The 13286-nt window shown below is 35.1% G+C and overlaps 1 protein-coding gene across 1 annotated transcript; it reads right to left on the bottom strand.

Annotated features, from left to right (window-relative positions):
* Positions 1-241: 241 nt before the first annotated feature.
* On the bottom strand, positions 242-946 carry LOC140805337 (uncharacterized). Its single transcript, XM_073161615.1, has 3 exons — positions 924-946; positions 759-863; positions 242-695 (listed from the first exon to the last, which is right to left on the bottom strand). The coding sequence occupies exons 1-3, from the start codon at positions 944-946 to the stop codon at positions 242-244; spliced, it is 582 nt and encodes a 193-aa protein (XP_073017716.1).
* Between the last annotated feature and the right edge of the window lie 12340 nt (positions 947-13286).

The following is a 13286-nucleotide window of genomic DNA, read 5'->3' as shown; positions in this document are numbered from 1 at the left end:
CTTGAGTAAATATGTTAGAAACACAATAACAAGTTTTAATCAAGATTGCGAACTTGAAAAGTTTCAACATAGTCACCAAATTTTTTTGTGATTAAGGAGATTGATTCCTCGCCAAGATCAAAGTCCTTTGCCTCCTGAATTAGATTATTCACAGAATCATCTGTAGTTTGTAAGGCAACAGCCTTCTCATTATCTCTTTTCTGTAGGTCTAGATTCATCTCAAATGTTCTGAGAGAGCTGATTAGATCCTCAGATTAAGCTTAGAGATGTCCTTGGATTCGTCAATAGCACAGATTTTGATATTAAAACGCTCAGGAAGAGATCTCAGTACCTTGCTAACAAGTCTTTCATTTGACATAGAATCACCGAGACTAAAGGCCTCATTTGCTATCTCACGCAATCTCCGATCATATTCCATAATAGTCTCGTTTTCCTCCATCCTTAAACTTTCAAATTTAGAGGTCAACATTCTGAGTTTGGTTCTACAAACACTCTCAGATCCTTCGCAGTGCTTTTGAAGGATATCCCAGGCTTCTTTGGCGGAGATGCAGTTGGTGATTAGACAAAACATGTTGATATAAACAGAGGTGAAAATAGCATTTAGCGCCTTGGAGTTGAAGTTCGAGGTTTGAACTTCATCATTGGACCAGGAACTCTCAGGTTTGCTTCGACTGTCTCCATCATCATCAACTATCCTTGGTGGGGACCAACCATCTAAGACTCATTGCCATGCCCTTTCTTCTATAGATTTGATGTACATTCTCATCTTGACTTTCCAGAGAGCATAGTTCGAACCATCTAGGACTGGTGGTCTAAAAACCGTGTTAGACACTAGTGGATCCATTAAGCTATCAGTGTATTTCCTGTAAACAGCAATAAACCAGAATCAAACACTTAGTGTATCAAGTGATGGGCTCTGATACCACTTGAAAGAATTATTGCGCATTAATTGTCAGGAAATAATTATTAAAAAAACTTGTATGACAGAATTGAGTGTTGTGTACAGTGTTGTCAACACGGCACACAACACAGCAGCGGAAATTTGTTATTTAGTATGGACGTAACATCAAAAAATGAATGCTTGAATTTCACTTATGCACAAGTATTTATACTTGTGCAACGCCTCATGGAAAAAATGCACTAGAACACTTATATCAATCGTTTACACAAAAAACAATCCTAGTGAAAATAAAAACAAAATCAATTCCCTTGACACTCCAAGGAATTAAACATGCATCAAAATAAACCACCTAAAAACTAGATGCAATAAATAAAACCGTATTGCTTAAAATCAAATGAATTCATTTTTCGATCAACACTCTGTGTCAGTGTTGTTTTTTAGTGCATGAAACACCAAACAGCAACACAGCCACTCGACTGAAGAACTCCCGTGCTTTGTATACAAATCTTCACACGTAAAAACTTTAGCGGCCGTCGATCAACACCATTTATTGAGAATGGACCCTTGTATATATAGTCTCTCCTTTTACCTAGATCTTCATGGATCCTTCACACTTATAAACAAGGAAACTAGAGTTTAATAGGAATCAAACTTCAATTTAGATACCATACCTTATATCTTATAGATAATTTTCCAACTATATGGAATCATTCCTAATGATAGGATATAATAAATATCGGGAAAATCAAATATATTAAATTTGTCTAGAAGTGCAAAATCAAAATAATATCTAAAATGAATTTGGAATACAATATTCCTTTCAAAAATCCACTTGACAATTGCTTATGAGTAGGTCTTTTGTGAGACGGTCTCATGAATCTTTATCTGTGAGACGAATCAACCCTACCGATATTTACAATAAAAAGTAATACTCGTAGCATAAAAAGTAATATTTTTTCATGGATGACATAAATAAGAGATCCGTCTAACAAAATATGACCCGTGAGACCGTCTCACATAAGTTTTTATCATTGCTTATTTATTTGATATGTTTAGTATTGCCTAAATATACGATGTTGCTAGTGGCAATATGCGAGTGTAGTACATCAGTAGCAACAACATTAAGATTTTGCGAAGCATGTTATTGTGCCATCCCAATCGGGGGTGCTTTTTTATCGCTTATCTGGAACCACATTTCTTATGAATATTTCATAGGAAGATTTGTCCTTTTCGAAGGAGAGCACTATCTTTTTCTGATTTATCCAATATTTCAATTTTTTTTAGGGTCTTGACTTCTTAATTTCTTAATATAAAATTTAAAATAAAAAAAAATATAGATATTAAGTTTTTGAGATCTTAGTGAGGTAATGAATTAAGATTATATATTATAATAAGTCAAACGTTATGATACCAATGCATTATTTCAATATGACATCTAGCAATACTAACATATTCTCATGAATATCATATAAAATATAATGCATTGAATGTTTATGATTCTAAAGTGATATTGTGAGCTAAGTAGGTGACTTCCACCAAATTTTGATGTAGCATTTTTCATCATGTACTCACATAGAATTAGTACGATTGATCATATAGGAGCGAATGTGAACTCATATTTTCGGACTCAAGTCACGTTGTTCATATAAGTCACGTGCTCATGTTTAAACTCGTTGCTCATCAGACTCACTTTCCGGACCAAAACCATGTTGTCTAGTGGTTTATAATATGGTACATTGACCATTGTTCAAGGCTCCGATAATTCATCAGTTATTCAGTGAGTAGCTGATCGGTAACCAATCAGAAACCAATAACAATTCAGAAAATCAAATATGCCGAAAAATATGACCAAATTAAATGAGAAATACACAATATGATACAATATATATGAACGTAGCTGTAGTTGATAAAACTTTACCGTAAATTCCAGGTCAAATGCCAAATATTAAAAAAATGGTAGTAACCCTCACATTTTAACTTACTGTTTAAGCTCATCTGCTAGTCCATAAGTCAATAAATTCCTAAAATACAATATAATTGATAATTCAAGCATTAGATTCACAAATATATATTCGTCAAACTTTAATTTATTTTTATATAGAATTTCAACCGGTTAGTATAGAGTTGTTTCATTAAAAATTCATAGTAACAAATATGTTGGAATATTTCATATTCGCAATCTTGATTTTGATATTAACAAAACTTGTTATTTTGTTTCTAACGAATTTACCTAAATGCGCAGAAAGCTGAAACTGATCAGGCTTCGAATTGATCAGTTTACGAGCCAAAACTGAAGTTATCGAGACGCGAACTGAAAGTACCAACTGATTGACCAAACTGAACCAGCCCAACTGATATATCAAAGAACAGTTCAACTGATTGTTCAGCTGATATCTGGTTCAGCAGAAGACCTTCAGAAGCCCGGCCAGCTGATGAAGAGTTCCACTGACGAAAAGCCCAGCTGACCAGTTCAACTGAATTAGTGAAATCAGTTCACTGACGAGCCAACTGATTTCACCACACCAGTTCAAGACCAGTTCAGCTGACTAGTTCAGAGCAGAAGTTAGGAGCCGACCAGTTTTCAGAACAAGACAAGCTTATCTAAGTGGAATCCAGTTGTGCGCATTAAGGAAAGCAAATGTCAAATCAAAGGACAATAATGAACTTTGCAGAAGAGCTTAAAGTCAAGACGTTCATGAATGACTGTCAGAAAATATAAGACACAAATTTCGAGGAACGGATTTATACTGCAACAAACATATTTTACGAGTCTTTATGTACGGTTACATTGCCCCTATATATACAAAATCAAGATCATCAACAAACAAGAGGGGTGTGGAAAAACAAGTGTGCAGATGAACATAGATAAGAGAGGGCACACTCAATTCATATCAGCTTACAAGAAGCAATAGCTCAGATTTGAGAGAACACTTCAACGTGTTATTAGATTAAATTAGAAGCACAATTCCCTCAATGTGTGGGAACATTTTCATGTTGTATTGATAGATTAGTTCTCACACACGCACACACTATAACTCACATATACAAGAGAGTTAAACTTCAAAGATTAGTTGAGTGAGTCTTACACAAAGACATTAAACATGTGTATGTAGTCTTTAACACGTAGGCGTTAAACAAAGTGTTAGCTAGAAGGTGCTGCCTTCATTCTAGACTAGGAGTTCAGTTAGACAGTAGCGTAAGCCCTAAGCTGAGTGGGTGTGTAGAATGTGTTGTATAAATCAAATTTTTCTAGTAGATCCTACCTGATGTGGTAGAAGGGGTGACGTAAGAGCAGTTGAAGTCTCCGAACATCCATAAACATATCTTGTGTCTTTAGTAACGATTACTTATTTTTTTGAGCCTCAAACTAATTTATAAAAGCAATTCCTCTTGATCAATAAAATATGATCATTTATTTTATCAATTATATTTTTTCTAAAACAGAACATTTAAAATAAAAATGTTATGTCAAATAACATACATGTTAGATAGAGCAAATCTGCCACTCCGAAGCCAATTTTTGGTGAACTCATGAAAAAAGATACTTCGCTATTTGGATTTCTCCTTCAGTTTTTCGGGTTTTCATGGGGTAAGTCTCAATTTGAAATTTCTTCTTGCTTGTGTATCATACATTTCTATTTTATTTGTCTGCTGTTTCTGGAGTTTATTGTTTTTGTAAAGACTGTGTATCGTATTATCGTAAATCTTATGTTGATTATCGATATTCATGAAATTGTCATGTGGTTATGTGTATGATGTATATCATGACAATGAAAGTGAGAAAATAGGTTGTGATAATAAAAGATTGTATTAGAAATTGATTTGTGTTTGAAACGTGTGCTGAACCGCAACAGAAAAGTGACACATGTTAAGGTTTTTAGCATAATTAATTGAGTATTAGTCCAAATGACTTGAGACCAATTTCATTGGAAAGCTAATACATAGTACTAAAACTTTCATGTTTTGAGTTTTGTCCAAATCCATTTGGAAATAGGGACAAAATCATCCCGAAGTGTATCGTGTGTGTTGCAGTTTATGCACTGACACATTTTATGAGAATGAGCATAACTCTCGCATCCGATATCCAAATTGAGTGAGGTCAGTGGAAAATGAAAGCCAAGACATAGATCTACAACTTTCATGTTTACCACTTTTGCTAATTCGAAATCTAAAATATCGTTTCAGACAGAGCAAGGCGCGCACCCACGGAGAACTACGCACGCAGGCGGTACTGGGCGCGTGGCAGCGCGTGTTTTGGCTCCACTGCGCGCGGCGTCCTGTTGTGCACGATATAAGAGGTGATAAAGATGAGATTTTCATAACATATCTCCTTCTTCCTCTGAAGCTTCAAAGAGAAAAGTTAGAAATCAAATTCAAACGTACGAATCTACCTTGAAACGCTATCAGAACTCGAAACAAATTATATATTTGGAATCCTCGCGTCGAGAGCTTTCTTTTGATGTAAGTTTCTTCTAGTTTTAGCACCTTTATTTATTGAAGTGCTGGAATAGCATGTATTGAAGTCGAGATACATATATGTGATAGAATAACCGACAAGAAACTCGTATTCGAAGTTGGAATTGAATTATGTTATGATTTCAATTTGATATGAATTTTCAAAGTTTCAAAAGATTTTTGAAACCTATATTGTTGATTTTGAATGATGTTATTGATTGAAATGAATATGTTATTGATGTAGATAGATTATTATACTGATATCTTCAAGCTACATTAACTGGAACGAAGAATTGAGGTATGTTGCGACCGGGTAAAATACGACAGGTATCTGTATCATATGATATATGTTTGATTGGTTTGAATGATTGGATTGCGAATACATGTCTATATGCCAGCAATTGTTGTTTTATGAGTTTTCTTAAACTCACTAGATCTGTATAGGTTGTTTTTATCTCGAATCTGATTGATATTACTATGGTTTGCATGTATATTTGATACAGAATATTGTAAACAGTTGAGAATTGCAACAGTTCAGCAATGTGATATCAGAATGTTTCAGAATTGTATAACAGAATTTGATATCTGTAATCAGAGCCGAATACCAGGTAGGTATTTCTTCTTTATTTTATATTATTAACTGATTGTTTATACAGAATAGTTCGAATCTGAAAGCACAGATAGTGTCAGAAATGCACAGTAGTGGATTCAGTTTTCATCCTGATGTTTGATAAGGTATGTTATTCGAACAGATAGTTGTGATATAAACAGATTAAATCAGTTATGGTAGAATTTGTACCGAAATGTTGGCAGAAATTGTACTGATATGTCTGAATTGCTAACAGAAGAGGACAGAAAGATAAGAATCAGAAGATTATTACAGATTTTGTATAATTCTGAATAGAAATAGGAGTACATTTCTATGGCTTTCGTAATGAAATTACCGTCATTTTCTTTAGATTGAGATATGATATGATTATGAGTGACAGATTACTCAATCTATATCTATCAGTTTGTACCAGATTACGTACCAACAGAACTAAATGACATAGATCGATGTCAAAGAAATGTTCAGATAGAACAAAACATTTAAGTAGATTATATCAGATTGTGATTATGATTGAGTTTGTACTTATTATAGAAGATATCATGAGCTCTCTCTCGCAGATTTTTCACAGATTGACAGATAGTCAGAGGATATTATCCAGATATTGGAAGATATAGGCAGAACTTTAATACTGGATGTTAGTACTTTATAACTACCCATGGTAACCTAGTTTCATTTTTCTATAACCTCAAATTTCAACTTTTCTTAAATTTCCCAATATTAGAAATGACAGTCTGAATTTTATTGCGTCTTACTTTCTTACACTATACTCAGGATGTTTATTGACATATTATATTAACATTTATGCAATTCAACTTGAGAAACTTAAGCACCAAAAATTACTGATCGACTTCTATTCTCGATAATACAATTGAAAGTTAAACCTTATCTCAACCCCATAATAATATTAGCCTAAGATCCTTGAATCGAATCTTTATCTTACGGCACCAAACTTTCGTAACTTAACTAATTACAAGTACATCACCAATATAAAATTGTTGCAAATCTAAATTCTCGAGTAACGTTAATCCATAACACCCAAAATATACAATATCAATCTTCTTCTACCTAAATAATAAAATCATTCTAGCACCAATTACATATTTAAACTATTATCTTCCCAATTGCAATAAATTTGAGGTCTAAAACCTTGGATTTTCCTCATTTAAACGAATATGTCTTTCTTACGCATCCTTAATACCTAATTAATTCTAGCATATAAAACTTAATAAATTATCACATGGTAGCCTTAGACTATCTCTAATAAATCATCTTCGCTTATAACCCATAGAATTCTAGAACTCCCATATCAAGATTTTAGATTTCTTATTCGGTAAAAATCTTAATATTTGTTCATGGGTAACCTATGTTGAACACCACTAATTCTCTTTGTTTTAATTTCACACAAAATTTCCGTATTAACGCATATCCCATACATTTGAAATTCAAACTTACGCAACCCAAATACTTTTGGATAACATAATTCTAATGCACATATTCACTTATTCTCAAGTTTCTTAATAACTAAAAAAAAATTTCTCAAGACAAGGTGAATACCTCAATTCTTACATGCGTCTATCAAATATCCTAACCATCAATCACACCCAACTTTCTAGAAAAAAAAAATAAATTCCAACAAAGTAATAATTTTAACTCTTAAGATCACGATTAAAAATTTATGATACATCAAACTTAAGTTCCCAAAATTTTGTTAGTTCCATGTCTATTCTTATAACTTAGCTAACTGATCAACTTCACCTTAAATTGTCATCACTTTAAATTCTTAATTTACCACAACATTATTTCACTAACACTTAAATTTTCAAGCCCAAGATTGATTCACCCTACAATGCCCTTGTTTCTTATAACATTATAACCCAGATATCTCAAGTTTCTAAATATCCCTTCAAATCTAAATCATCCAAAATTCCGGTCATTTAAACCCTTTGCTTTTCGCTTACTGCCAAACAAATCCCCCAAATTTCTTAAAAATTGCAAAATTAGTTCTTACATCTGTTTGTCCTAAATCTCAAGAATCCAACAATTATCCATAAGTTCTTGGCGTTCCTAATCCTACTTTATAGGTTTCTCGTACATAAATTTCAGAAATTTTAAGTTATTAAACCCAAAATCAATTATCATAACCTCGAAAAATTATTGATTCAACCTAAGTGGTCCTCAAAGTTCAAATTAAATCCTCAAAATTTTCGAAATTTGCAATTTGGCACTAAAAGTTCTCAAAAATTATATTTTTGTCCCTACAACTCTTCGAAATTTGCATTCTTGGTCCCTTTAAAATTTTCGATTTAGCCTCATTAAACCTTAAAATTCTCAAAACTAAAAATTTAATCCCAAAGTTTGGTAAATTCGAAATAGTCCCTTAGAAGTTTATTGTTGTACTTAGGTCCTCAAATTATTGGTTAATACAGTTATGTCTTTAAAATTCTCAATCCATTCAATTTAATCCTTAGGTCCCACTAGGTAGAGCATGCATCCTAAATAAATTATACGTTTTTTTACTTCCAAAGATTGTCGTAGTTTTCAAATCATTAATCCTTACATGGAATCCTAAAAAATTAATTCAACTAGCAACCACGAACCAATTCAAGTTCCAAAAGCATTCATAATTTTCAAGATTAACTTATTACCCCAAAAGTAGAACATCAGTACTTCTAACCTAAAATCAATGTAATTAAATCATTATCAACTTCTCCTAAAGCCCAATATTCAAATTCTTAGACACGTCCAATTCCAAACGTAACCAACATGCAATTTAATCTAGTTTTGAAAACAGTAAATCCTTAAATCATAAAAGCAGTTAAACATATACCGTAGATCATCATAAAGCGTAAATCATGTTAACATGCAGGTGATATGAGTAAATCATTTAAATCATAAAAGCTTACAGACTTGAGGCTTGAAAACTGAGTGGCAGAAGCTGGCGGTGGCACAACCCTATACAGGAACCTGGCTCTGATACCAACTGTAACGTCTCACTCGTTTTAAAAAGTGCGGAATAATTTTTTTTTTTATTTATAAAAGTTCGTATTTTCGAAATAACATTTAAAATAATCGTAATTATCTGCCCGTAAAAATAGCGCAATTTAAAATAACCAAACTTAATTCATAATCATAAACTTATCCAGAATCATACGTATACGTGAACGAATAAAAACTTAAAATCATCAACGTTTGAAAATATTCATCTCCTCTCAATCTCATAAATCGTAATGCGGAAAACATGTGGTCCTCGGGTCGTGTCACCCCACCAGTTCTGCCTACTCAGAGTTCGGCACCTCAAGTCTCCTCATCATGAAACTCACCTGCATCACACACGCCTAGTGAGTCTAAAGACTCAACACGCCTGTATCAGGAATAACAAGTACATATACATAGCACACAGCAGTGAAAAATATCATACTCAACATATATTTCATGAACTTAAAATCATAACGTAAACGTGTCGTGTAAAATCATATCGTGTCAAAACGTGTCTAATCATGTTATCATATTGTATGCGTAACTGTGACCTGTTAAAATGTGGTAATAGCATGTATCATCGTATCAGCATATACGTGTTAAAATCTTAATTTGAATTCCGTTCATTAGCTGTGACTTTCGTATCATCATGTCATCATGTCAGTCGATGGATCCATCTACGTGTAACCGCGGTACCCGGCGGCGGGGGTCATCAGCGACACTCTCACCCGTCAACTGAGCCCGAGCCTATCATGTCATCATATCATGTCAATGGAAATACGATCGTCGGGCTCCCTCTGGGGCCTTCTCCCGTAAACGGGCTCCCACTGGGGCCTTTTCCCTCACGATATTTCCAATCATATCATCGTGTCATCGTGTTAGTCACAACTAATTCACTTCCTTCAAACGTGTCATCATATTCATCACTTAATAAAAGCATGCATATACATAATTTTTCCTTTAAACCAAGCACGCAACGTATTCATCATAATTACGTAAAAATCGTAAACATGATGCATAAACATTTAAAACATGATAATATGTGCTCAGGGCGCTGCCAGGACCAAAATCTCACCTCGGGTGAAAAATGACTATTTTTCCCCTGGAAACCCAAAAATTACCATTTTGCCCATAGACGTAAATTTTCACTTCTTTGACATTTTCTTAATTCCATTGACTCTAACACATCCCAAATAATTATTTAAGCCTACAAAAATTTTCCCATATTTTTATTTGGCTTAAATCGATGACCTTTAAATTAATCCTTAAATATAACATAATAATGTGCTTTAATCCCGAATTAAATCAAACCTTAGCATAAAATTCCCAAATTAAAAACAGACTTCAAATAATGATGTGAGCTTAAATATAATTTCTCATAATTTTATTAAGCTTAAATCTAGACGTTTCCATTATTCCTTTAATTAACATTTCGTGCGGCGATTAAATCCCGAATAATTCCAAAACTCATTATTTTGATCTGAAGCTTACCAAACTCCTAAAAATATCCCAAAACATTTTTAAAATCATTCCTAGACGTAAACTCGAGCCCAATTCATAACTTAACCGAATTGTTTTAAAACTTGGAGCGGGGTCCAGATTTTAACCCGAATCGACTCGAAACTTAATCGAATTATACCAAACTTATACCATGCCCAAAACACGCCCTATCAGCCCCAAAACTCCACGTTCCAGCCCTCATAGACTCACGAAGACAGCCTCAACAGCTGCTGGAATTTTCCAGCAGCTTCCCTTCGAGCCTAAATTCTAGCACTATCCATAAATGCGTTCCTAGCCTTCAGCCCACGGATCTAGCCATGAACCATCCTCCCCTAGCCCACCCTAGGACCCTGCTGGACCCACTAGACTCAAGGCCCCAGCTACATGCAGGCTACAACCTGCTGAGAGCCGAGAAACAACACCACCCATCACCCGAGTCCTAGTCCCTCGAAATTGCACTCGATCGCCCGGCCTTGGGGGCGGTTCCAGCAGCGGTCAAGCCTCTCTAAACCGGGTCTCAGACCCAGCACGGCCTGATCCAAGGCTTGGTTCAGCCCTCGCACAGCTGGTGTAGCAGAAAAACATGGATTGAAACTCCTAACACCTCACAACCGATCTACTCCTCAAACTTTCGATCCCGCTTACTCTTGATCATTCTTCTACTAGAATTTAACACACCTCAACCCCAGCCCTTAGACATCTTAATCCCGACCTTAACAGCACTCAGCACCCATCGGCAGTCCCCTTTACATCAAAAGACAAAAAAAACGTGAGATGCCAAGAAGATGCAAGCTTAAATCATGAAAACCGAAGCCATGAGAATTTGTCATGAAAATACCGAGCCAAACATAAATAATTCACACATGACAGCATATAATAACGTGAATGATGCAGAAATAATGATACAATGCGTGCCTTGATGATGTAGTCGCGAGGGAAACGAAGAACGAGTGCCGGAGAGCAATTTTCTTTCAAGAATAGAGCTTGGCCGATGGTTCCTTCAGCTGTGAAATGATGAAACCGATGGAAAAAGCTGAGGGAGGAGGTGTCGGCTGTTGGTGGGGAAAGGGTTAGGTTAAATATTAATTTAGGTGATAAATATATGGTTTAATATTAAATAAATGGGCCCTATATGTTATTTAAAGGTTTTAAAAAGATATTTAAGTGCCCAATAAATCCAAACATACTCCGGAAAACTATTTCGTTTTGGAAAGATTTTAAAAATATTAACCGAACCTTCAAAAAATCCCCCGATACGATAAAATTTACGTACCGGATAAAATAAAATCCTACGGGTAAAAATACCCAATAAAATCTCATTTTTTGAAAAATATAATTAAAACGCTTCAACTTAATTTATAAAAATAAATCGTGAAATAAAATAATTTTCCTGAAAATTCTCCGGTCTCCGATCCTCGTTCGAACGTGACATGCACCTAGAAACCCTAATGCGTGAACTTTTAAATTTTCATGAATTAAATCCACCATGCATGAATTACGCATAAAATGCATAAAAATAATTAAACATAAATTATTGAAAGAAACATGCATTTTAGGCTTTAAAACAATTTAATAAAATACCAAAGGAATTTAAAAATTTATATGCACGTGGTTCACGTGGACCTTTAAATTTTTGGGACGTTACATTCAGAGCTTTCTGTCAGATTGTTTTAGTGAGGTACGTGATGTACTGACTGAGATATCCAAGCGTAGTATACACACTTATATGCTGCATATTTATCTGTTGCATGATACATGTTTTACTGCTTTGGCATATTATGCATGACATATCATGTTGAGCCTGATATCGTTTGAGATATACCTCGTTTGTTGGGGCCGCTCAGCCCTATTCTGTATTGTGGACGATGGGGCATCGAGAGCTACAGTGTCCGACGGGACCCGCGGGCTCTGATGACCTGGACATTGCAGGTCCACGTCTTGATGATGAGTGTGGGAGCCAAAACATGCCTAGGGCAGATCAGAGACTACACACTCAGGCGCCTCTAGACTGAGCATGAGATTCTTGACTTGATCCTTGATATCCGAGCATATTGCATTTTGCATGCATCATATCAGTTTGTATACTCGTACATTCTCGTATTGGGCGATTGTCGCTCACGTCCTTGTTTTCATCTTGGGCACCCCATTCCACGGGGCAGGTCTTAGGTTGGACGGTTCGGACGACCAGGGCAGTGGCTAGAGCAGTTGGGTTTCGGTGGTGATCCAGTGGAGGTTTCCTGTGGTTTACTGTATTTTCGTTCAGGGTTATGTTTTGTATTTGTTATGGTTGTATTAACGTTTAAGACTGCTGTTATTGTTTTGTTTCCATTTGGGTTGTAAGATGATTAAGTATTTGGTTTCCGCTGTTTAATTGTTGGCATTAAGTTTAATGTTGCATGTTTATTAGTCTGTTTAGTAGTGGCTCGAGTAAGGGCGCTACAGTATCCCTGATTGAGGCCGGTGTGCCAGCTCGAGCATTGATTTGATAGCGATTCGATTGATTCTGACATGTGCTCAGTGGATCAGCATTTGACCTGATACCTCCACGACATGCATGCATTGCATATCATATATCATTGTTTAGATATCTGTGGTATATATTTTGTTGCTTCAGACTGAGCTTTGCTCACACCAGAGGAGGCTGTTGTTGTCTTTGTATGTCGACAACGACATATATTCCAGGATATCAGGAGACCAGAGATGGTGCTTCTGGAGGGAGTCACAGTTTGAGCTGAGATTTTATGTTTATCCCAGTATATATATGTATCTATATTCCGGAGATAAATGGGGCTTGCACCAGAATGTTGAACACTATCTAAAATGCTTATGTATTTTGTTAACTGT

Source organism: Primulina eburnea, chromosome 11 (assembly GCF_022965805.1).
Source record: "Primulina eburnea isolate SZY01 chromosome 11, ASM2296580v1, whole genome shotgun sequence".
Classification (NCBI taxonomy): Eukaryota; Viridiplantae; Streptophyta; class Magnoliopsida; order Lamiales; family Gesneriaceae; genus Primulina; species Primulina eburnea.
Note: the sequence above shows the minus strand (reverse complement) of the source record. Positions and strands in the feature narration are given on the sequence as shown.